Source organism: Drosophila miranda, chromosome XL (genome assembly GCF_003369915.1).
Source record: "Drosophila miranda strain MSH22 chromosome XL, D.miranda_PacBio2.1, whole genome shotgun sequence".
NCBI classification, from domain to species: Eukaryota; Metazoa; Arthropoda; class Insecta; order Diptera; family Drosophilidae; genus Drosophila; species Drosophila miranda.
Genome location: NC_046673.1, coordinates 20,963,646 through 20,990,034, shown reverse-complemented (window position 1 = coordinate 20,990,034; position 26,389 = coordinate 20,963,646). Strand labels below are relative to the sequence as shown.

The 26,389-nt window shown below is 40.9% G+C and overlaps 1 protein-coding gene across 50 annotated transcripts in view; it reads left to right on the top strand.

Moving 5' to 3' along the window:
* LOC108163473 (sodium channel protein para) overlaps positions 1–26,389 on the top strand; it is a 72,249-nt gene that overhangs the window by 23,524 nt on the left and 22,336 nt on the right. For 3 of the 50 annotated variants that reach the window (XM_017298987.2, XM_017298979.2, XM_033386463.1), the window contains 17 exons: positions 2,819–2,910; positions 3,046–3,322; positions 3,506–3,815; positions 5,123–5,431; positions 8,933–8,995; positions 10,680–10,860; positions 10,944–11,155; positions 11,226–11,325; positions 11,441–11,509; positions 14,595–14,872; positions 14,937–15,110; positions 16,542–16,704; positions 17,856–18,043; positions 18,135–18,339; positions 20,918–21,099; positions 21,926–22,333; positions 23,516–23,689. In XM_017298987.2, coding sequence (XP_017154476.1) covers positions 2,819–2,910; positions 3,046–3,322; positions 3,506–3,815; positions 5,123–5,431; positions 8,933–8,995; positions 10,680–10,860; positions 10,944–11,155; positions 11,226–11,325; positions 11,441–11,509; positions 14,595–14,872; positions 14,937–15,110; positions 16,542–16,704; positions 17,856–18,043; positions 18,135–18,339; positions 20,918–21,099; positions 21,926–22,333; positions 23,516–23,689 — 3,385 coding nt within the window. Of the gene's footprint in view, positions 1–2,818; positions 2,911–3,045; positions 3,323–3,505; positions 3,816–5,122; positions 5,432–8,932; positions 8,996–10,679; positions 10,861–10,943; positions 11,156–11,225; positions 11,326–11,440; positions 11,510–14,594; positions 14,873–14,936; positions 15,111–15,360; positions 15,524–16,541; positions 16,705–17,855; positions 18,044–18,134; positions 18,379–20,887; positions 21,100–21,850; positions 22,334–23,515; positions 23,690–24,293; positions 24,417–26,389 lie in introns of all 50 variants that reach the window. The other 47 variants (XM_033386418.1, XM_017298779.2, XM_033386421.1 and 44 more) reach the window with 40 other exon arrangements.

Below are 26,389 nucleotides of genomic sequence, written 5' to 3'. Positions count from 1 at the left end.
ACACCGAGTGTAATCTGTAGCCAACAACCATTTTTACTAGCATACCACTAGGTACCACCCCATCACCCATCAAAGGAGTACATTTTGCCACCTTATTATTATATCCTTATTCTTGTTTTTTTATTCCGTTGGAATTTATTGAAGTTTACAGTCAGTTGACTTCTGATTACAAATTAGCCGTATTTGCATACAATATTTATTATTATTATTATTATTATGAACAATTTATGCAAAATAATCAAAAGCATACACACCTCATTAGCATAAACAGGTCAGAGTGTGTGTGTCGTTGTGTAATGTCGCATAATTAGTAACGTCATAATATGGGGGGCGTGTTAAAAAAGGGACCTCACCCAAGCAGACGACGGTTCAAATTGAATGCATCTCAATTGGCGGCCTCGGACACTCGTACTGCATGTAGGAGCAAGTACGGGTATGGGCATAATTTCCCACTCAATATAATTCAATTAAAGAGCCAGATTGTTCAACAGAATCAGCATCGTACATACATATGTATGTACATATTATTGCAAAACGAAGCTACCACCTTCCGGCGAATGGATGCCATGTCACAAAAGGAAGGAGAACGGGATATAGCCTTGCAGATCCGTTGCTCCTTTGATATCTATTCGATTTTGACCAAATTTAATGCTCTTTTAATTTCATTAGAAGCTGATAGCAAAGCAATATTTGCCTTTTTCGAAATACCCCATTAAGGCTTACAGAATCGAAAGCGGATGGTGGCACAGCAGAACCTGAAGAGGGGGAAGAAGAACGACACAAACACACACGCGAATGACACAAAAGAGAGTTCCGTTTATTGATTTATTTTTGCCGTTACTAATGACGCGCTCAACCACAAAGACACACACACACACACACACGAACATGCATTAAAACACAGGCCTCGATTTTCTACGATTATTTCTAATACCAACAAAACACACACACACACACAGATAAAAGAGGAGCCATAAACAAATTTTTGGTCGCTGAAGTTTTTCTTTTGCTCCATTTCTCATCTTTTCCATTTTCTTACTTCTTTATTTGTTTTTGTTGTTTTTTTTTTGTCTTCGTCTCTCTCCTTTTCGTTTCACATTTACCGCTTTCGTTTTGTGTTCTTTTTGTATCGTGACAATTCCATTTCATTGCTTTCTGCTTCATTTCAACCATTTATGGGAGCTGTCTATTTGGCTTTTTCGGGTCTGAGGGGTGCTACCATTCAATGGGAGCCCTCTGGGGCAATGGGGTACGGGTGTTGACTGAACGAGCCGACTGTGTCGTGCAGCACATTTGAATTTGTTGGCGCCGCCAGGACGCGTAGCCTTGGCTCGGCAATGCCAAGCACGGCATTTTTAAAGCTCTTCCTTGGATTTTGAATGGGAGGGGAGGACTTCATTTTGTTCTCGTTTGAGGGTAGGGTGATGCGGAGTGGCTCAGAGAGGGATAGAGGGTAGGGGCTACCATAGATGAGTGAATGATTCACTCTCACTAGCTTTTACTTACAAGGGAAAATACATCTGTCGGGGCGATCTGGCATCGTTAAGAAAAGAGATCGAAAGTGCAACGAGTGAGAGCAGTAACGAGGAAGGGTAACCATACAAAAGTGAACGAGCGAACCTTCACTCGCTTCCACTCTCTATGGGCTACTCGCTTCCCCTTCAAGCAGCGAGGGGGAGAGCGAGTGTGCGACTGAAAAACGAAGTACTGCTTTTAGCAGAGCAGAGGCATCCACAGATGAAGCGGAAAATCATTTCCCAGAGGATCACACCCACATCTATAAAAAGGATCTTCGTCTGTCACTTCTCTCCAGCCACTCTCTGCGATAACTGTACATCCATTAAAAGGAGTGGGCAAATGGCTAATCTCGAGGAAAACATTTCTTTTGGGTAATTTCGTGGACAGTGCCTGGGGGCCGGACAATTATATGACGGCGTCGCACGCAAAGGCAGACAAATCGATAAATATTCATGAAAAAAATAGCTGAGAATATGTAGTTGCTGCTAGGTATGTGTTCGGGTATGTATTCGTACTTTTGCTGGTGCAAGAAGGAGAATCCCCCAAGGATGACGTACGACGGGTCACTGACGAGTGAGGGACCGGAACCGCCACTCCTGGTGGGCGTAGGGGTAGGGCTAAGCAGGCTATATTTATATTTTATGGCCAGCCACAAGAAGGCGTGTATGCTGCATGCCACAACATATTGTATTGATCGGAGGGAGAAGGGGAGCAAAAGCTAATTTACAAAATGCTTAATAAACTGGCGGAGTAGGCATTATTTATTTTAGTACATGCGTATGTCAAAGTTCGCTTTCATTTGGGCCTTTTATCATCCATAACTCCGGCACACACATACACACACACACACACACACACACAAACACCCACACAGTAATACTGCTATAGAAACGGCATTAAGCTCTCGCCACATACAGCACTCGTTTGATTTACCTTAATTGCTTTGTACGAAATAAAAGGCAAAAGCAAAACAAACCTTTGCCTCTGACCATTTGTAATTACCAACGAATCTAAGTTCAGTTCACCACGAATCAGATCGAATCGAACAAGCCTTATAAATAAACATATACATACACATATACATAAACATATACATATATGCATACCTATACGTGCACACATCCCCAATCGTACAGCATTATAATTACTAATACTTGATGACATTTTGTGTATATATCCGTAATTGCTGACAACAACCACAAACCCTCAAAACAACAACAACTTCAACAACGACCTTCAACTGCCTCAACAATGAATCGATTAACGTTACGCGATAACGATAACTATCATCGATCAACAGTTATGTGACCATGGGTATAGATTTAGGTAATCTTGCAGCCTTGCGAACGTTTAGGGTGCTGCGAGCGCTTAAAACCGTAGCCATTGTGCCAGGTATGAAAATTCTGAACAAAACTACTATATCTCCCACATATGTGTAGCTCTGTAAGACGTAACTTTATATTTATTATATCTATTGTATATCCTCCCCCTCCCTCCATCTATCCACCATCTAACACTCGAAAAAAGGCTTGAAAACCATTGTCGGTGCGGTCATCGAATCTGTAAAGAATCTGCGCGATGTGATAATTTTGACAATGTTCTCCCTATCGGTGTTCGCGCTGATGGGGCTGCAAATCTACATGGGCGTGCTAACGCAGAAGTGCATCAAGAAGTTCCCGCTGGACGGCTCCTGGGGCAACCTGACCGACGAGAACTGGGACTATCATAATCGCAACAGCTCCAATTGGTATTCGGAGGACGACGGTATATCCTTTCCGTTGTGCGGTAATATCTCTGGAGCGGGGTAAGTGTACAGGGCTTACAGGAGACACAGCCCCCACTAACCAACCACTAAAGACCGATCCATGTGGATCGTTGATTGTTGATTGTTGATTGTTGAACTCAACTCAACAAATCAACCAAATTGTGTGTGTTCGCTTCGATGGTGTTCTCTTTAATTTCCATCTCCGACTTCGAATATTCGCAGGCAATGTGAAGACGATTACGTGTGTCTGCAGGGGTTCGGCCCGAACCCGAACTATGGCTACACCAGTTTCGATTCGTTCGGTTGGGCGTTTCTGTCCGCCTTCCGGCTGATGACGCAGGACTTCTGGGAGGATCTGTATCAGCTGGTGTTACGCGCCGCGGGACCCTGGCACATGCTGTTCTTTATAGTCATCATCTTCCTAGGTTCATTCTATCTTGTGAATTTGATTTTGGCCATTGTTGCCATGTCGTATGACGAATTGCAAAAGAAGGCCGAAGAAGAAGAGGCTGCCGAAGAGGAGGCGATACGTGTAAGTAGACAACCGCTAGTGCAACTGCAACTGCACCTGCTCCTGCAACTGCAGCAGCAAGTGCAACGCAGTGGGACAAACAACAACAACAACAAGAACAAGAACAGACCACAACAGACCAAACAAGAACAGATCCCCGAGAAACTCATCACCCATTGCCCACAACAAGAATAAACCATGAACCATACCCAAACTCAAATCCGAACCCAAACTCAAACTCAAACTCAAACTTAACCAACTCAAGAACAGCCCTGGTAGATAATTTCAATTTCGATTGCTGGGCGAACACAATCGATTATTGAGAATACCTATCACCTGACTATCAACCACAACAGACTTGCTTTTTTCTTTTGTATGTATATATATGAATCGACTACTCGTATGTATATCGTAAGACCTGTGTATCGTAAACCGTAAACCGTAAATCGTAAACCGTATATCGTATGCCTAGATAATTGTCTATCAATTTAACCAACTATTCAAACTATCGAACAAACAAAACTCTCTATATTTTCCTGTCTATTCAGCCATTGTACAAAACTATCGCGCATACTCGTTCTGTCCGGTCCCGTCCGTCCTCGAGAGCCTAGGCCTTACAGCCTGCCAGTAATTAATAGAACTGCTTCCAAGAAACATGCATACTCGTACCTAAATCACAAATCATTTAGCTTTGAAAGAACTTTGAACTTTCCTTTCACTCTGGCATTCCAGTCTCTGGTAGTCGGGCTTCCTAGCTCTCGCTCCCGCTCTCTCCAGCTCTATCTCTCTCTCTCTGTCTATCTTTTTATATCTGAAACTCTCCTTCTATGAATATATACTTATCCTTATATATAATACTCCTAGGAGATATATACAAACATATATCCTTATGATTTTAGTGCACAATTAGTTTCGATCCAAACACTAGCAATGAATAACGAATAAGAAAGAACAAAAGAAAAAATCAAATTACTCACAACTTATACCTACTATATATATATATATATACATGTATATGTAATAAACTCCCTCAACCAACCACCCAACTCCAACCCCACCCAGTCTACCCTTCCTCGAAAGCCCAGCACAGCACTTTATTTTATGTTTTCTTCGCTCTATCTCCATGTACTATATATCTCATCAATGTACAGTAGTTACTGCCTTTCTGTTTTTACCAAACACTCGTCCAAGCCCCAGTCCCAGTCCCAGTCCCAGCCCCAGCTCCAATCCAAGCCTCCCTCTCCATTGCCCAGAGCATCCCCAGAATATGGAAACTTTTAATGAAAATCTTTTGATATGCGATCCCCACATGTGTGTCTGTGTTATAGGAAGCCGAAGAAGCCGCCGCCGCCAAAGCAGCCAAGCTGGAGGAGCGCGCCAATGCGCAGGCCCAGGCCGCCGCCGATGCAGCCGCCGCCGAAGAGGCGGCCCTACATCCGGAGATGGCCAAGAGTCCGACGTATTCGTGCATTAGCTATGAGCTGTTCGTGGGCGGCGAGAAAGGCAACGATGACAACAACAAGGAGAAAATGTCCATACGCAGCGTTGAGGTGGAGTCGGAGTCGGTGAGCGTTATACAAAGACAACCAGCACCTACCACAGCACACCAAGCTACCAAAGTTCGTAAAGTGAGCACGGTAAGTATTCCGAGCGCAGGCGCAGCATTTTCCTTTCCTTATTTCCTCTCTTTTGTTGTTGTAGTTACTGTCTTGTTTCTGTTTCTGTTTCCGTTTCCGTTTCTGTTACTCTCTTTCGTTTTCCATGTTGCGGATCCTGTTTCGATTTTCGAATTTATCGAATTTTCAGTTCCGTTCTGTTCCCTTATGGTTTCGGCTTTTGCGTTGAGATCTACTGTATCCATATATACACGTACTGGTACTGGTACTCTTACTCGTACGCGTACTTACTTGAATTTGATTATTGATTTAACCGATTGATTCCGATTAAGCCAGTGTGCTGAGTATGTGTATCGATTTGTTTGCCTTGAGTTGCTTTGGCCTTTGGCTAGGTGGATACTTTTTTACGTTTTCCAATTGGCGGGCCACTGTGTGCCCATCGATATTCGCTTTTTGAAAGTGCTCGGCTCCAGCTTCATCCAGATTCCAGTTCTAGATTCCAGTTTCAGTCCATGAGCTCATGAGCCATCCTATCCATAACTTGCGCAGCAGGTACAGCTACAGTTAGAGCTACAGTAGCAGTAACAGTAACAGTTACCGTTACATTGCCATGCATTGTTATCGATCCTGACTTCCCCGTTATCGCCTATCATTTGTTATCGATTCTTAGTGTTTACTTTAAGTACATTTGAGTTTGTCGTTGGATCTATTTTATTTGGATTGGATCGTACATATGCTATATAATGTATAATCATGCAACTAGATATTGATTGACTCCTTGCCTATATATGGATATAGTGATAGTGCGTGTCTATGTATGTATGTATGTATTAGCTAACTCATCTATCTGTACAACAAGGATCAACAACATCCTAGAGGGCCTCTATATATCTCTAACTCTTTATAATTCTTCCCTATCCTTTGCTTTTGCCTTTGCCTTTTCCGTTTCCGTTTTCCGTTCCGTTTCTGGCGTTTCCTTTTTCGGTTATCTTTTCTCAGTGCATGCGTGTGTCTGTTCGTGTGTGCCGGATCGTTAGTAGTCCTTTCGTAGGAGCTTTTGAAAATGATTATCGACATTTCGTTTTGATTCCTTCAGAGTTTGAGTTCCTTTTGATTTCATAGTTCTGCTTTCGGTTGGGTCATTGCTCGGAATGCTTGAGGTGACATCAGAAACGAATAAGAAAGAAGAAGGCAAAATTCATTTTCATTTTCATTTCCTCCGGCTATTGGCTAGCAAAAACTGCATTCTGCTTCGCTATTCCAACGCAAAAAAAAAAAAAATTATAAAAAGAAAACCCGAGGAGAGCTTGAGATTCGTCAGGCCTGGTAGGCCTTGCCCGTACACGAAAACACCTTGATATCGACTCGCATTTTCATTTTGATTTGATTTCTTTTTGATATAATCGTGGTCGAAGCAAGTGAGCAAGTGTTTTCTTGAGTTCCCGTTCTTACTATTGTTCCAGTTGATGTTGTGCGGGAAAGGACTTGTGGATGATTTAAGATTTGATTAAGATTTCTTTGGCTGCATTAACCATTGCATGCATTGATTGAACCGTATAGACGTATAACAATTATAGCATATATATACCATATATATACTTATGTATATCTGTATTGTAGCCGTATGTGTATGACATTTATAACAGTTGACACACCAAAACGAATTCTTAAACATGAATCTATCGATTGGAAAATGCTGCCACTCAAACGAGCAACACCCAATGTTATCGGGCATGTGCGCGAGCGATAACCAATTGCGACAACTTCTGCCCCCTCTAGATCTCTCGCTCTCGCTCTCTCTCTCTCTTACCATATACATATATAGTTTTCTCTCTCACACGAACACACACATCTTTTTCGTATATGGCAAGCATTTGCTTCTGTGCACTGGCTCTAAGAAAACAACAAAACCACTACCACACGGACACCCAAGCAATGGCAGGTTTCGTAGCTTATAATCGAAAAACGATTGACAATAATCGATAATCGATAAACGATTACGGAACCCATAGAGAAAGCAACTTTCCACCAAAAATCGAAAATGTTTTCTGTTTCTTGTTTGATTCCGTGTTCAGTTCGTTTTAATCGCCGATCTGCCTTGACTAGCCCACACATACAATACTATCTATACCCACCTTATATACATAATAATACATCATATATAGCATATGCCAGATACTCGTATATATAATATATTGGAATCTTGCTCTCGCTCTCGCTATCGCTGTCGCTCTCGCTCGCTCGCTAGCTCATTCTAACCTAACTGTCCATTAACTTTGCTCAGGGCAGCCTCCGATAGTTTTCGATGAGAGCAGAAACTATTTGAGACTGACCGCAGTAGACCCCGCGTTGCCTCAGGTAGGTGGCTCTCCTCTCTCTCCCACACACACTCTCTCTCTCTCTCTCTCTCTCTCTCTCTCTCTGTCTCTATATATTTCATTCTCTGTCAAAATAATAATGGAAACCACACTCAATATACAGACATGAGTACTCGAACACCCAAACAAATCAGATCACTGACCAGTCAGGATTTTAGCAGCGACAAAACAAGCAGCCACAACAAAAGCAACAGCCAACAGCCAAATCATATGTATACGTATATTTCTTCGATTCTATACGTGCCCCTGCTCCTGCCCCTGCCCCTGAAAGAGATCGTAGCTGCATAAAGATAGCGGCATCCTAAACATGTTATTTGAACCTAGAAATGCATCCGTAAGACAGTTTTGAAAAGACTGCTGATCTAGAGTTGATTGTAGAACTTAACGATTAATACTTGATTCTGATTTCGATTCATTTCGGCCTTGGTTTGCACCCTTATGGATCTGATTCGATTCGATTCGACTCGATTCCTTCGATTACGTTTTATCGCCGACAGCTGTGCTGCACTGGAAGGGCTAACATTACTCTTTCGTTTCTTTTTCAAAGTGTTTTCCCTTTTCGTTTGACTAACCCAACAAGTGATTAAGTAATAATCCTTTATAGAAAGTATTTTGATTTTGTGACCCGAACGCCCAAGCCCGCCCCTTAAACATTTCGTAAATTAAATCTATTTTATAATCAAACGCTACGCCGAAGTAGAGAGACACCGACACACACAAATATCAAAACACCCAAACACTGACACAGAACAACAACTCTCTCCACAATATTGCCGAAACGAAATCAAAAAAGTTGCTAATTAATCATAATGCAATTAAAAGTTGCCCCTAGGGGTACACACACACACACACACACACAGATACACTCTCTCACAAACAACTCATACAAGTAAACGCTCCAAGTAATAATTTTTCCTTTAAACCGTAGTCAGCAAAACCAATAATTTTACAAAACCAAAAAAAATTGTACAAAAAGAATATATTTATACATTTATCCATAGATAATAAAACCAAATCAAATCGAGGAATATATATATTTTATTTGATTCATTTTTTCCTTTTCTTCTTCTATTTAATTTTGTTTGTACAACAAATGAAAAATGAAAACGAAAAAAAATAACGATAAAAAAAATACAAAACTTAGACATCCTTATCCTTACCTGGTTCACCGTTTAACATACGCAGGGGATCACGTAGTTCTCACAAGGTAAGCGCCCGACACTCACACACACATAAAACACAGCCACACACACACACACACACAGAGATACACCCACACAGATACTCCCACTGAACAAGAAATTCCCTTGCAAACATTTGATCATCTGGCAAATTGCATAACATAACATTGCCAAATATGTATCCAGAGTCTGTCTCTGATATGGACAATCATCCCAGACATTTCACAGACCTAGTGTTAGCCAGTACCGTAACCCGTAAACCGTATACTGTAAACCGTAACGTATATCGTATAAATCGTAGGCAGTTGCTACCGTACAGCATTTAGCTTAGTTTTGAAAATGGCATCAATCGAACACCAATCGAAGGCCTTTGGATCACCCCCATCATCGAATACAGATAGCATAGCATAGCATAGCATAGCATACATCTGTAGGTATTCTTATCTCTCACCCCCATTCGCCATTGAACATTGCATTTTTAAGAACTCGTTTGGCCCAAAAAAAATTGAATAAAATAAATCAAAAGAAAACACACTCACACAATTAGATTGAAAGAGACTCGTGAACTTGTGGCACTAACCGTACTCATAGCCATTTATCATACTCACCTAATCGTCTATAACTGTTATGTGTTTTATGGTTTATTCTATTTTAAATTTTAATGAATATTCTTTGGTCTTGTTTTGTGTAAAGTTGTATCTTCATATCCCTATTTATGTATATTGCTATATATACTATCGTGCATACTCATTTATATACTCGTACATAACCATTACTCTAAATAGAACTAACTGTACTGCTCTGTACTGTACTCGGTTGTAAGTGTGTCTGTCTCTGTCTCGTCTCTGTGTGCCTGTGCCTGTCACTGTCACTGTCACTGTCCCCCGTTTGTGGAGCGGTGCACGCTTCCAGCATCCATTTCCAGCAAGTATCCGTATCCATCCCCCTGTGTGTACACATGCTTAAGAACTGTTTATCTCAATGGTGGGAGTGGGAATGGGAATGGACGGAATGGAATGGAACGGAACAGTTCCCACCTGATACGGCTCATATCATTCTCACTGTTTCATGTTTCACTGTCATGTTTCAATGTGCATTATTTCGATCGTTTAAGTTTGATTTCAGTGGATTTCTTGTCATTCTTATTGCTTATTTTCAAATTATTTGTTGATTTCTTATGACTTGTGTTCTCTGTAAGTATCTGTGTGATCATGTCTATATATACTTATGTATTCCGTTTTGGTATTACTTTTGTACGCCATCAATACAGACCAAAGAACGAACGTAAGAAGGATCCGTAAAATGTTTTCCTTATCCGATTGCTACTAAACCAGCACAGAAAGGTGCCACCCAGTGTAAAATGGGATCGGGAATCACAAGTTATGTTTTATATCTGAGCAGATATATTCTAGATGTATTCTAGCTCGATTCGTTCTTCACAATATAAGTTCCACTTGTAAGATTCCAAGCGGAGATTCTTGCTTCATAAATCACCATTCTCGGCTAATACTACCTACCTAATAACCTACCTACCTACCAACCCAACTACTGCTGTCTACTATAACTATAATTATCAAAATATATTATATACCTATGTATATTGCCTATCACTGAAAGCGTGCAAGTGTGTGTGTGTGTGTATGTGTGCGTGTGCGCCTGGTCGTGTCTTGTGGCCTAAAGCATGTACTAACCGAACTTAATCATGCCCAGTACACGATACGGAACGGACGTGGACGCTTTGGTATACCCGGTAGCGATCGCAAGCCGTTGGTATTGTCAACATATCAGGATGCTCAGCAGCACTTGCCCTATGCCGATGATTCGAACGCCGTTACGCCCATGTCCGAGGAGAACGGGGCCATAATAGTGCCCGTTTATTATGGCAATCTAGGTGAGATATGCGGCCAGAACAGGGCGTAGTTCTTTAATAAGCCATTTACCATTCGTCATTCACCACTAAACATTCGATTGCAGGCTCCAGGCATTCATCGTATACCTCGCATCAGTCCAGAATATCGTATACCTCACATGGCGATCTACTGGGCGGCATGGCCGTCATGGGCGTCAGCACAATGACCAAGGAGAGCAAATTGCGAAATCGCAACACACGCAATCAATCAGTGGGCGCCACCAATGGCGCCACCACCTGTCTGGACCCCAATCACAAGGTCGAGCATCGCGACTTCGTAAGACCTGTCCCTGTTTACAGTTTCCTCACAGACGACACTGATCGATATTATCTATCGGCAATTTCAGGAAATCGGCCTGGAGTGCACGGACGAAGCTGGCAAGATTAAACATCATGACAATCCTTTTATCGAGCCCGTCCAGACACAAACGGTAGTCGACATGAAAGGTAATTGATTGATTAATTACGGATTGATCATCATACACACGTGTAGATGGTCACCGATTACTCTGCGAGCTATCTACAAGGACCCTGGCGCATCCTAACCATATCTTTCTTCCAGATGTGATGGTACTGAATGACATTATCGAACAGGCCGCTGGTCGGCACAGTCGGGCTAGTGATCGCGGTGGTAAGTGGATCGATCCTCCTGCTATCGTTTACTGCGCCTACATACTCGTATGCATACTACCTACATCTATACAATCTATAAATATTGCTGTTAATCCCCCATTCTGTTCATTCTGTACATTGCTGCATTGCATCCCAAAATCGTCGTCTCTTTTGTGTTTCCCTTACATGTGCATTGTTCAATTCGATTTCCGTTCCGTTTTCATTTTCATTTCCGTGTTCGTTTATCGTTTACCTTACAAACAAAAAATATCATGTAAATACAAATAACAAAACCAGAAGATGGAGAGTTGAGGGAATGGGAAATCAAAACAATGCTGACGTTCGTTTTCCAGTTGGCTCTCCTCTCCATCAGCTGTTAATTCCTATTTTTGGCTAAACAAATATGTAGTTTAAGATCGTCATCGTCATTACGTACTCCGCCTGCCCAAGTTCTGGGCCTGACAGTTCCATTGACCTCGCCTCGACCATTCTGAAATTTAATTTATTTTCCCCTCATCACTTATGCATTTCACTTTGCATTTTGCATATTGCATTTTGATTTTCACTTTGATTTTGATTTTATCGGCTCGTTGTGGGCATTGCGCATGCATTTTGGCCCTGCCCCCCTGCCACTGCCATGCCAAATGGATTGATTGATTGATGAGCCGGATAGGTGATGGAATGAAAGGCCGTAATGGTTGGTTAATCCACGGTCCGTGAATCCGACCGACTATTTAAACAATGGCTTGCTGAACCCTCTACTAGAGCGCTGCATGTGGCGAGACCCGCATCCCGCGCCCGTGCCCGTGCCCGTGCCCGTTCCTGTGCCTGCCTGTGTCTGTGCCTGTGCCTGTGCATCGATTAATATAGCCCTCGAATCCTGAACGATATATGATTTTGTTTGGTTTAACCCATGCTCTTTTCTTTTCTGTTCGGTTCGATTTACATAATCTCTGTGAATACATATACATATATATACATATATATATATACTTTTGATTCTCATTTTTGTTTCCTCCACTTTTGAACTCTGCCAAGAACTAAAAGGCGTACAAGAACATATTTTTATATATACATATGCATATATATCTACATATATATATATATCCAATGAATGACTTCTTTGACTCGTCCATTTTATTTAATGCCGTTGATGCTAACAGAAGAAAGCGAACAAACAAAAACTTATGCAACAAATGTTTAAAAAAAAACAACAAAAAGAACATCTACAACAGCAACAGCAACAGCAAGCAAGCCAAAACATTTCACACTCACACACAGACACACTTCTACAAATAAACATACTCACTGATAGTTGATAAAGATACATATGTTTGCCTCTGCCCACCCACACTCTCACACAGCCAGCGACTGTGTCGTGCTTGAAGCCTGGTTCCACCAGCACCTCATCCCCAGCCCCATTCTCGAATGATAGAGCTTCCACTGAGACTTGACCTGTTCCCTTACGTTTACGTGTGACTGGCAATTTGCCATTCACATGGAAAACAAGTGGAAATGTCTTTTCTCATATGAAGGAACTCATTCTATTATGGAAATGGCGCCGAATGAAGCCTAGTGGATCCAGGCTATTAAAGAGAGTCCTGCTGCTCTCTGCTTTATCTCTCTCGCAGCAGCTTCTCTTTGGCCGCTTCCGCAATTCGTTACCGCTGCTTCAGAGCACGCTCCACCTCTCCCCTACACACACACACACACACACACACACACACACACACACACACACACAGCCACACAAACACACTACCACCAACATAAGGAGCACCTGGCCATTGAGGTCGCGATACTCTCCCGCAGCTTGAGAAGGGACAGAAGTTGATCTCCCCTCCTCCCACTCCTGGCGCCTCTTTGGCCAGGCTGCTCATGGCTAGAACCAGAAGAGAGGCTCGACTTGACACAACTTTCTAAAATGATCCGAGATCAGTATGGATTCTCCTCCTATGTCGATTTGTTTTGTTACTTTGAATATTTGTTAATACTTAGTGCATGATCTAGCTAGAACTTGTATTTTTCTAATATTCGCATTCGATGATGATTTTCTCCCTTCAATTAGATGATTTAATTTTCGTATATTTCGTAGTTATTTTGAATTTTGAATTGAATTGAACTGAATTGAACATTAATATTAAAAATGTCAAATACTCGTATATAAGTATAATTAATTAATAATTAGAGCATGCTTCCGTTGAACAATTTGTAGAGCATTTTTTTAGTCCAACCACATCACCGTTATCTAATGATTTTCATGAAAATAAGCAAATCTAAATCTACAATTTACATACATTACAACTATATTCCTAGAAATAAATTAACTTGTAATTGAAGCGAAGAACAACGATTGTATTGGAATATGATTCGCCTAGTAGTTAGCCGGGAACGCTGTCTCTGCCTCCTACTTCTAGTAACCCTCCCTTCGCAGGGGCTTCGCGTCCGAACTAGTTCCGTGAGTGAACCCAAAGCCACTCCACTTCCAGAAAACAACCAGCATTAGTCGCACATACTCGTAGAAGTAAACAATCTGCTTTTAGTTGAAGAATAATGTACTGTACTGTACTGTACTGTACGAAAATCAAAATCAAAAACAATTAGCTACGAAATTCGGACAGACGCAGAAAAAGGGGGACACGGACACGAAACTCTTGCCGCGGCAGTATATCGTGCATCGATAGGTCTGCCTTCAGGTGTATCGGTATATCGGTATATCGATCGATCCGAGCCAGTAGTTCAGTTTAGTTGCAACCTATCGTATTTGAATTTGCGCTTACATTTGAAACTAAACTCTTGTATACCACATATATATTTTTGGTTTTCGTAATATGCAAAGTTCTCAAAACAAAAGCAAAGCATTAACAATAGCAAACAATTGAAAATAAGTAAAATATTTGAAAGCCAAAGCCTCTCTCACACAAGACACGAACTTTGAACCGTTTGCTTAACGAATAATATCCAATGCAATGAAGCTTCAACCAACAAACAAAAGAAAAGAAACTAAACGAAACGAAAAGAAAACGAAATCTAAAGTAACAAGAAATCTGGCTGAGTCAAAGTTGGTCAAATCTCCACTAATAACAAATTTTTGTATGGTTCAGTCTCCGTTTACTATTTCCCAACAGAGGACGATGATGAGGATGGGCCGACGTTCAAAGACAAGGCCCTCGAAGCGTTAATGAAAGGCATCGAAGTGTTTTGTGTGTGGGACTGTTGCTGGGCTTGGTTAAAATTACAGGAGTGGATCTCGCTGATCGTCTTCGATCCCTTTGTCGAGCTCTTCATCACGCTGTGCATTGTGGTCAACACGATGTTCATGGCCATGGACCACCACGACATGAACAAGGAGATGGAGCGCATCCTCAAGAGTGGCAATTATGTGAGTATGCCCCTATGTGCCCCTGATATGTGACCATCCATTTCTGATGCGATTTGTATTTCAGTTCTTCACGGCAACATTCGCCATTGAGGCAACCATGAAACTGTGTGCCATGAGCCCCAAGTACTATTTCCAGGAGGGCTGGAACATCTTTGACTTCATCATTGTGGCCCTCTCATTGCTGGAGCTGGGCCTCGAGGGCGTTCAGGGCCTCTCCGTCTTGCGCTCGTTTCGTTTGGTAAGCCTCAAGCCAGAACAGAGATTGATACATATATATGTGTGCTCTCTCCACTAGCCTAGACCTAAGGTGAAATCTTAGTCGTACGATCTGGAGATTCTTGATATCCCTAGCTAACCTCTAACTTTAACATTAACTTAACTCAAAGGCAACTGTAACTGTACTAACGTGATATTCTCGTATTGATTCGAATGCGAATCCGATTCCCATATACATACTATGTTTAAATCCCTTTCCTGGCAATTTGCAGCTGCGTGTTTTCAAATTAGCCAAATCATGGCCAACGCTAAATTTGCTCATATCGATTATGGGCCGCACTGTCGGCGCTCTGGGCAATCTGACCTTCGTCCTATGCATTATAATCTTCATATTTGCGGTTATGGGCATGCAGCTATTTGGCAAGAACTACACAGGTACTATAGGAGAAACCAATCGAATACCCCCAGACCAAGAGTCACTCCCACTCCCACCCTAGCCCTTTCCTGATCCTGCCCCGATACTATTTCGATATACCACGTATCCATTTCCCAATCGATTACCAATTGAGACCTCGAATTGAAAGCAAAGTTCTAGCGTGCAATGAACCAATTTTCTTAGTGCAATTTACTTAACTTTTTACCTCAACCTTTTTCTACCTTTATAAACATTTCTTTTAAATCAATATTCCTACTATTAATGTATGTATACTCGTACTCGTACAATACGCATTAGCCATAGCCTTGACAACCAACACACTTGCGTTATAGATCGAATTCGCCTAATCCGAGAACTCAAAGAGAGAGCCACGCTTTGGGCACGGTTTTCTTTTCTGTTCTTTTCTTTTATAGCTTGATTTTGATTAAGATTCCGCTTTTCTGCCAATTCGCCGACAACTGAAAATTGTGCTGGAAAGCCCTGAAATTTTTGTGTTTTCTTTAGAGAGAAAACTGTGCGGCATTTTGAGCGAATGTGTGACACATTTCTTAGGCCCAACCGTAACCTAGGCATCTACTAAACCTATAACTAGGAATAATAGAAACTGTACATACATATATATAGTATGTGTAAATATAGTACTGTATGTTATGTATACTACTCGTATGGATCGGGCACAGCATTCGGATCGAATAGCAGGAGATTGCTGTGCCGTGCTGTGCACGATTCAGCCGTGATATGCGGCTGCCTAGGCAGCAAACATTTCACATATAAATTTTAAATCGTTTTTTGGAATAATGCTACATAACCTATATACAATTTTTTTCAATATATTTTCCTAACGCTTTGCCCGGCTTAAAAATCAAATCAAACCGAATCCCAATAAAAATAATGAACATGATCGATACAAATTCGACCTTAAATCGACCTTCCATACAACACTCGCAACAATCGCAAATCGAACCATGAATGATCCCCCAAAACGATATCAAACCAAAACGAATTCGCAAAATGCAGCTGCGTGTATTCAAATTGGCCAAGTCCTGGCCAACACTTAATTTACTCATTTCGATTATGGGACGCACCATGGGCGCTTTGGGTAATCTGACATTTGTACTTTGCATTATCATCTTCATCTTTGCGGTGATGGGAATGCAACTGTTCGGAAAGAATTATCATGGTAAGTCCAACCCAACACATCCATCCATCCACCCATCTCTCTCTCTCTCTCTCTCTCCCCTCACCGATCTGCCCCATACATGAGTTTCTATATTCAATTTGTGTGTTCCTTTTCTGTTCACTTCACCCTGTATCTCTGTAATCTGTAATCTGTAATCGTGTCTATACATATTTGTATGTCTATGTGTCTGTTGGATCAGTGTATCCCTACTAAAATACTACTAAAAACATATCTCCTAAGTATCCACAGTTGTATGTCTGTTGTTTTGTGTTCACCAATACTCGTACTCACTTTTTCCTTTTTCTTACCACACACATTTATGAATCCACTGTGTAACGAATCAGAGAGTTGCAAACACTAGGGAACACTTCGTAACAACGTTCCTTGAAAAATACTTTGTTCCCATCAAAGACTTTAATGATTTTAAGTAAATTTCAAACCATCAAACCTGATTTGTTATACGACACTGAGTGATGTCGCTCGGAGTTCGGAGTTTGGAGAACTACCAATACCACAGTCTGATATTTGCACAGCCCCCAAAAGATGGTGGCCCAATGACTGATCTTTTCATTGGGCGGGGAAGAGTTCGTACTGTTCTATTATGTTCTGTTCTGTTAATTTTTTTATTTTATATTGAAAAGAGTTCAGTGTCCCCCGTCTACGCGCCCTCCTCTGTAAGTACTGGCGTGCACGCCAAGCAGCAGCAACTAACTTTTCTCCTAACTCATTTTTAGTCAAAGCTCGAATACTTCATTTTTTTTCCTAAATACATTTTTGTTTTTGAGAACGCAATCTTAACTTAGCTACACACTTTCGTAGCTCTAGCCTGTGAGATCGTGATAATATTACCATATGATGATGGGCGTGCGATACTTTTTTCGACTTTTCTTCCTTTTTTGTTTGTTTTTTTTTCCGCCATTTGAAACACTGTTTTTTGTGAGTGCCCGCTACGCTGAACACTTTTTGCACACGCTTTTGTATGTGGCTTGACACGAAACCAGAAACCAATAGAATCAAAATATCAAACAAAACACCAGAGATACCCAAAGATAAAGACGTGAAGCCGAGTGAAAACGATCGTTGACTCGATCGTTGATCGGTAATCAGTTATGACGTTGACTAACACTGATCTCCTCTCCGTTGGGCCATAGATCACAAGGATCGCTTCCCGGACGGCGACCTGCCACGCTGGAACTTCACCGACTTTATGCACAGCTTCATGATCGTGTTTCGGGTGCTATGCGGCGAGTGGATCGAGTCAATGTGGGACTGCATGTACGTGGGCGATGTATCGTGCATTCCATTCTTCTTGGCCACCGTTGTTATCGGCAATCTAGTGGTGAGTAGCGTTAAGCCGATAAATCGATATGAAAATCGATAGCAGATGGATGGGGGGCCCTTCTAATCGATCTAATGCACTTTCTTTGCAGGTTCTTAACCTTTTCTTAGCCCTGCTTTTGTCCAATTTTGGCTCATCTAGCTTATCAGCGCCGACAGCCGATAACGACACCAATAAAATAGCCGAGGCCTTCAATCGAATTGGCCGATTTAAAAGTTGGGTTAAGCGTAATATTGCTGATTGTTTCAAGTTAATACGTAACAAATTGACAAATCAAATAAGTGATCAACCATCAGGTGAGAGGACCAACCAGATCAGTTGGATTTGGAGCGAAGGTTTTTATCCACTTGTTTTCCAATTAATAACTACTTTTAATTATATGATAATACGTATACTACCAGCGATATAATTGCGTATACCGTTAACGTTAACTTCAACTTCACCATTGGCCAGTAATTGAATTGCGTAATCGATATTAAATCAATATCAGTATATCAGTATCGAACTCAAAATCAAACCCAATTCGTGTTCTGTAAACAGTAAACAGTTCTTTCTGTAAAGTAAATCCAAAAAGTAACCAAAACAAAACAAAAAAGAACGTTCTTAGCTGACAATTTGCAATTTCTCCTTAGTTAGTTCAACGTGTTCTTATGTACCGTACCTCTCCCCAAAAGCCCAGCCATCCGTATCAGCCATACATGTATCTATATTCTATATTCAATATTCAATATTCAGTATTCTCAATTCGTACAACCAAATACAGCCTCATCTCGATAGCCATATCGATATTTATGCCATTTGTATTTCGTATTTGTGTATTTCAATATTCGTATCGGTTTCCGTTCGATTTGAACCCAATTGTTGTTGTTCAACTGGTCAGTGATTCCCGCAACCGATCGACCTCACCTCAGAGCTCCTCTGAGCTCCAAGAGAGGGACTTGCGATCATATCATACCACCCAACAAACAACCAGACAAATCGCAAACGTTGCCATACTTTCTCAGCATTACTTAGATAGTCTGTATTTAGATGAAACGACTGTAAAACCGTAAAACCGTAAAACCGTAAATCGTATAACCAAATACAAATAACAGCTACTCGTATTATACATATATTTTCCTTAGATATTATTAAAGTTTCTTCAACATTTTGTACACTAGTTTGATCCTTCTCGTCGACGATATTGCTAGCAGTTGAAACTTTAGTTGAATTCTTTGAAACTAGCTAAAAGTTAGTTGGCCTTGTTTGTATCCAAACCCCCCCACCCCCCCCCTTGCCACACCCCCGCTGCCCTCATTCTCGTGTCATGTTTTGGTTTCCCCCCACATCCTTGTACAAAACATTTTGCATTTTCTATAGTCCAGACCTCTGGCCAGACCAAGACATATTGATTCCGATTGAAATTCCCGATGGCAAATTGCAGGCGTTTTGAATTGAATTGTGTGGCTAGCTGTCATTACTGAAACATTGCGAAACGAAAAGTAAACGATGCGAAAACAATATTAGAATCCCATTGTAACCAGAAATTATATAAATTGAAAGTAAAACAGTGGATTTTATCCTTCATAGTGTTACGAACTTTTCTTATTCTCCTTCTAAATCTTGTGTTTTATTTTTCGTTCGATTTACTGTCTGTGTTTTAGTAATATGTATGGAGTTTTATTTCAATCGTAGCTACTCAAATCACTCACCCACTCACCCACTAAGTCACTCAATCAGTCAACCACTACCTGTTCCACTACCCCCTGTTCCATTCCACTTCCACTAGTAGCTTGGCGGTAGATCGGTGGAAGAGCTAACTGGTGGAAGGAATCTCATCAAAGTTTTCGTTACCAGCTCATTTTTAGTTCGTCTACCAAAGCTCTCCATTAATCTGCATCTCGCGCAGTGGAAACCAAACTGAAACTGATGCTGATGCTGGCTAGTGGAAACGCTTTCGTTTGGTTTTGCTCACTAGTTCATTTAGTTAATCGAAACACTGGCCGGCAACAGTAAAGTAGGCCTGCGACACACACTGGCGCTGATTGGTGGAACCGCTTTGATTCCATAGTTCATTTAGTTAATCATTTAGTTCATTCAGTTCACCGATAGAAAAACGATCATTCCATTCCTCATTTTGCGATTTGCGTTGTTCGCTGTTGTGTTGTGAGCCTTTCTCCTCATGCTTCCAAGCCACAAAACTAAAAAACTAAAAAAAACCACTAAACACGAACCACACGAGACACGAGCCATGAACCACCATGACACCCAGAAAACACCAGAGACGCGAACTGCGGAGACGCTGACTAAATGTGTTTTGTGTTCCTTTTTGTGTGTCGTTATCGATTTGAAGATTTGAATCCAAATATTGAGAATTAACCGTACTATCTATCTATATTCTTTTCATTTGTTATGGCTTGATTCACAAATGATTTCCCAAAAAAAAATTCAAAACAAAATGTAACCAAAATCGCATTGCATTGCATTGGCCAACGTATCAAAACAACGCGCAAAACAAATCGAATCGAATCTCGTCTCGTCTCATCTCAAATCGAATCAAAATCAAATCCAAATCCACCAAATGATCGATAAACAACCAACAATCAACAACAACAACAACAACAACTTTAATGCGAACGGCAACTGCTTGTATGAATTATAAATTCGTTTCGCTTTTTGATTTCGCAACAATAACCAACCAATCGTCATTGCCCATCCGTACAAATCTGTATATGTATATGCCATACCTCTGTTACGTTACATATGTATATATCGAACCAATTATGTAAACATATATACATATAAATATATATATAAAAAAAAAAAAAAAAACAACAAAACACAATCGAACATGGGATACGAAAGGCAAAGGCGTTTGTCGTTGTATATCTGCAGAGCACGGCGACAACGAGCTGGAGCTGGGCCACGACGAGATACTCGCCGACGGCCTCATCAAGAAGGGCATCAAGGAGGCGACACAGCTGGAGGTAGCCATCGGCGATGGCATGGAGTTCACGATACACGGCGACATGAAGAACAACAAGCCGAAGAAATCCAAATATCTAAATAACGCAACGGTAAATACAATCGATTCCAAAACAGTTCGCAAACACACGAATCTGAACCCTAATCTGAATTTGAGATTGAATTCAATTTGGAACTTGAATTGGAATGGACTGAAGTGGAGTTGAATTCTTTCAAATTCCAATTCCAATTCCGATGCCGATTCCAATTCAAAATCCAAGTCGAAGTCGAATCCCTTGCTCGATACGAGTATGTTTTAACTTGTGATAGTACCTATACCACCACCAGCCCACGTAACCTTTTCCCCATACCATACCTTTCCCCCATACCATTTATAACTACTACAACAACCGCTACTACTCCTCCCAAATGCCTGAATACCCGAATTCCTTATTATTATATACAAATAATTTTCGTAACGACAAGAAATTGATTTACATTATTTGTTCGTTTCTCTTTTTCGTTCATTAAATTGCCACCTTTTTTTCTTATAACACATAACTGTCTACATGTGTACCGTTATGTGTGTGTATTCCACAACCCAATCAATCGAAAAAAAACAAAACAAATACCGAAACTAAACCAACAAATCCAAACAACAAACCAACGAACTAAACCAACCACTACCACCACCACCCAACTGAAACTGAAACACATGAACTGAAACCGTTGAGAAAAAATACAAAATAAATTATACTAAAATACAACAAAACAAAAACAAAAACAAAAAACAAAAACCAAAAAATACAAAAATATGTCAATATATATAAATATATATATATATATATAACTATAACTATACAGATGATTGGCAACTCAATTAACCACCAAGACAATAGACTGGAACACGAGCTAAACCATAGAGGTTTGTCCTTACAGGACGACGACACTGCCAGCATTAACTCATATGGTAGCCATAAGAATCGACCATTCAAGGACGAGAGCCACAAGGGCAGCGCCGAGACGATGGAGGGCGAGGAGAAGCGGGACGCCAGCAAGGAGGATTTAGGTCTCGACGAGGAGCTCGACGAGGAGGGCGAATTGGAGGAGGGCCCGCTCGACGGCGACATCATCATACATGCAACCGATGAGGATATACTCGACGAATATCCAGCTGATTGCTGCCCCGATTCGTACTATAAGAAATTTCCGATCTTAGCCGGTGATGATGACTCGCCATTCTGGCAAGGATGGGGCAATTTACGACTGAAAACTTTTCAATTAATTGAAAATAAATATTTTGAAACAGCTGTTATCACTATGATTTTAATGAGTAGCTTAGCTTTGGTAAGTCAACTACAACAACAAATTAATCAAAACCAACCAAAAAAAAAATAATATCAAAAATCTGAGCAAAAAAAGTATTTCAAAAAGAGAAAAGAATGACTATTGTTTGCCATTTAGAGATTGTTGCAAATTTCTGTCATTTGCTTTTTTACATGCTAAAAACGCAAATCGTAGCTTGCAACAGTTTTTCGAATCAGAATCAGAATTAAAATCAGAAATCAGATCGATCCCATATCCAATTCAATTCAGTAAAAGTCAAGAAACAAAAAGAACAAACGAAAATGTAGTTAATCGAGCCTTGCTTAAACTTTACCAAAGTTGATTGCTTCATTTCCAACTCCTCTCCTAAAGAACTCTTTTGTTTGATCCCAGCGTTAGAACAGTTCAGCATAGTTTAGCCTAGACTTAAATACATTGGTTCGTAGTTTTATGTTTCCTCTGCTGATGGCTTAGGCAGAGGCCTCCGCCTTTAGCAGTTAACCCTCGAAATTTCTTTGTTTGATTTATTTATTTGAAACTTTAGATCGAATCGAGTTGAGTTTTCCTCTTAGGCCTAGGCACACTCCAGTCAAACGGCCTGTGTCTCTGCCTAAGCTGGCAAAACTCCAGTTACAGCGTAGAACACTTTGTGTTAGACATAGCCATTGATATTATATAGACCTAGATGTAGACGCTTTGTGCGTATTATTTCAAGAATTTTGTCTTCAATTTCTTTGAAAATTTTTCTTTAATTGCGTTTGACTTTGATTTGTCCGTGAACAACGAAGAACAGACACCAACAAGTTGCCATTTTTCTTGCGCCCAAGAAGATCAGAAAAAAAAAAAAAACGAAACAAAAACAAACAAAATAAGAGGAAAAAGAAAAAATATAAATTGTTATACAGTAAAGCAGTACAGTAAAGCTATGACTGCCAGCAAAGTGGCAGCGTTGCAGCACTAACCATTCCAATAATCATTAATGTTATATATAGCTTCTTATACTGCTTCTAGATAATTGTTAAACACGTCTAATGTAACCTCATACTCCCCACACCCTCTATAATGCCAATGTAAATGTCAATGTATTTCTTTTATGAATATGCCAACTGTGAACTACGAATCTACTGAATCCGAATTCGCCTGATAATCGGTAACCGGTAACCGATACGATACGATACGATACTCTCCACACACTCACAACAGGCATTAGAAGATGTACATCTGCCACAAAGACCCATACTGCAGGATATTTTATACTATATGGACAGAATATTTACGGTTATATTCTTCTTGGAAATGTTAATCAAGTGGTTGGCGCTCGGCTTCAAAGTGTACTTCACGAACGCGTGGTGCTGGCTCGATTTCGTCATTGTCATGGTAAGTCCAACGGTTACCCATGTAGCTCGATCTCCCTCTGCTTTCGACAATCTATCTCTCTTTTATGTTTTGAACGAACTTCAACTTCAACTCGAACTGTAACTGTAACTCGAACCCAATCACGGCTACCATCTCGAACTGAGAATCCGGTCTGAACTCACTTACATTTGACAATTTGACCCATTGACCAATTGACCATTCGACCATTGAGACGTAATTGAAACATTCTCGTACTCAAACTCTTGGACGCATTAAGAATTTTCAGTTCAGCCTCTACTATCCCCCTCAAACTGTGTGTGCTGCATAGGACAGTATAACAGTTTGTATCTGCAAATGTATATTCAGCTATAGATCCGATATAGAGCCCTGTATGATAAACCAGTAAACTGTAACAAAGAGTAACCCATGTACCATAGAATATAACAGCTATAGCATAGATAATCATGATAGCTTAGTTCGATAAGCCCCTACAGTACTTTATCATCCGTAGTCATACACAGCCCATGCCAAGACCATTTCCATTTCGATTTCGATTTCCATTCAATTTTGAGTTCCTATTTGAGTTTCCGAGTCGCTAAACCTCTGTCCTAATGTGGTCCTATAGCTGTCCCTAATTAATTTGGCTGCGGTGTGGTCCGGGGCCGACGATGTGCCCGCCTTCCGCTCGATGCGTACGCTGCGAGCCCTGCGACCGCTGCGAGCCGTTTCGCGCTGGGAGGGCATGAAAGTAAGTAGAGTCCAAACGCATCCACATTATTCGCTGTCTGTCTCTGTCGCTGTCTCTGTCTCTGTCTCGATGGATATCTCTATCTCTCGCTCGCTCTCTCTCTATCTATCTCTCTCTCTCTCTCTCTGTCTCTCTCTCTGTGTCTTTCTCTGTAAAACTCTCTGTCACTTCCTCTCTGTTTCTCTCTGTCAATCAATCTCTCTCTCTCTGTGTGTATCGTGCTCATTCGCATTCTCTGTTGCTGTCGGTGTATACTGTATACTTCATATATTTGTAATACCTATGTATGTATGTATGCGCGAGTGTGCGGGCTAAATATGTATGTGTGCTAACTAACCTAATACTCGTACTACTACCATTCAAATACATATGTAAATCTATATACCCGTATATACGTTAAATGTTGTTCGATCACCAAGCCAAACAAAAACCAAAAAACCAATACCAAAGCTTACCTGCCCTTCTACTTATAATCTCAACTGCTATTGAACCTGTGCGGTTGCTACTGCTCTTGTCACTTTTCAACACTGGGTGTAATAAAAACTGTTATACAAACTTGCATACCCTTCGGAATGGCATGTCGCAATAACAACAGCAACAACCGCACACCTCTCCATGTACTATCACAACTCCGATGGCCACTTGGCAAGTGCCAGCGAAATTCTCCCAGCCAAATATAATATTCGATTTAAATCATCTCCCAATCGATGTCTGTGTATGTATGAAGGAGTGTATGAGTACAATATGGAGTCCTTTTCTTATACATACGCCGTCAACTGTCCGAACGGACATCTTTTACACTGTGCTTCGGGCAGTACCATGCTAACTGTTATACCGCCCAGTTCTGTACATTCCTTGTTCCATTTAAATGTTTACGTTAATCTACTCTATCATATCCATCTATATACATCTATAATACCCGTATCTAATTACATATTGTATGTATGTACCTACTGTTGCCTAATTGTAGCTTTAACCTTTTGAAGACAAGCGCAAAAGCTCCTTATCTGTGCATAACAGATGCTTTGTAGGCAGCTCAACAAGGCTTCAATATACATAGTAATACTCGTATTCATACTCAAGTTGCTGCCATCGCGTGCTTCAGCTTTGTTACATATTTACATACATATGTACATATGTATCTACATACCGTAAATAATACTATAAGCTAGTCATTTAGGATCAGATCAGACGAGTAGGTTAGTCCTAGCCATAAAGTCGTATCATATCTACATATTTGTGTACCATACGTATTACCGTAACTAGAACTAAGAATACAACAATGAATATTATCTGTTATACGAACAGGTGTACAAGTAGTTTGGTTCAAGAACTAGAGTTTAGCCATAGCTAGAGGTAGCTCTTGCTCCCCTCCTCTACCCCCCTACCCAATGATCACCCGCGTATTCTCCCAAGTTGATGTCCTTCCCTCCTAAGAATACCCGTACTATATCGTTGGATGTCTTACACTTAGGATAGTTAGATATCCCCATCTCCTCTAGCCCAGCTCCAGTCCAAGCTCCAGCTCCACAGCCCACATAAAGACACGAATTCTGAACCGGAAACGGATCACCCTTTCACCCAGCTCCACCGCCCCAACCCTCAAACTTAGCGGCACCGATATATATGTGTATAGACTATGCATATCCCTATATAATCGATAACCAAGTGAACTATCCGTGGCAAGGGCCACTGCAACTGCACTGCATTGTACAATACAACAAAAGAAACAGCAAAATAAAACCTTCGCGACGCGTACGCGTCGTTAGTGTATAGAACCAATATCGTTTGCTCGTATATGTATATATATATACTGTATATTGAACCAGTACCACAATCAGTACAATCAGAACAACCAGAACCGAACATCGAGTGCGATTGTCGCTCATACGCAGTGGTGGCAGTGTTTTACTTAAAAGTAAGCCGCAATCGACAGTCGCGTGGCACGTGCTTCGGACGTGTCCCGTCCCACT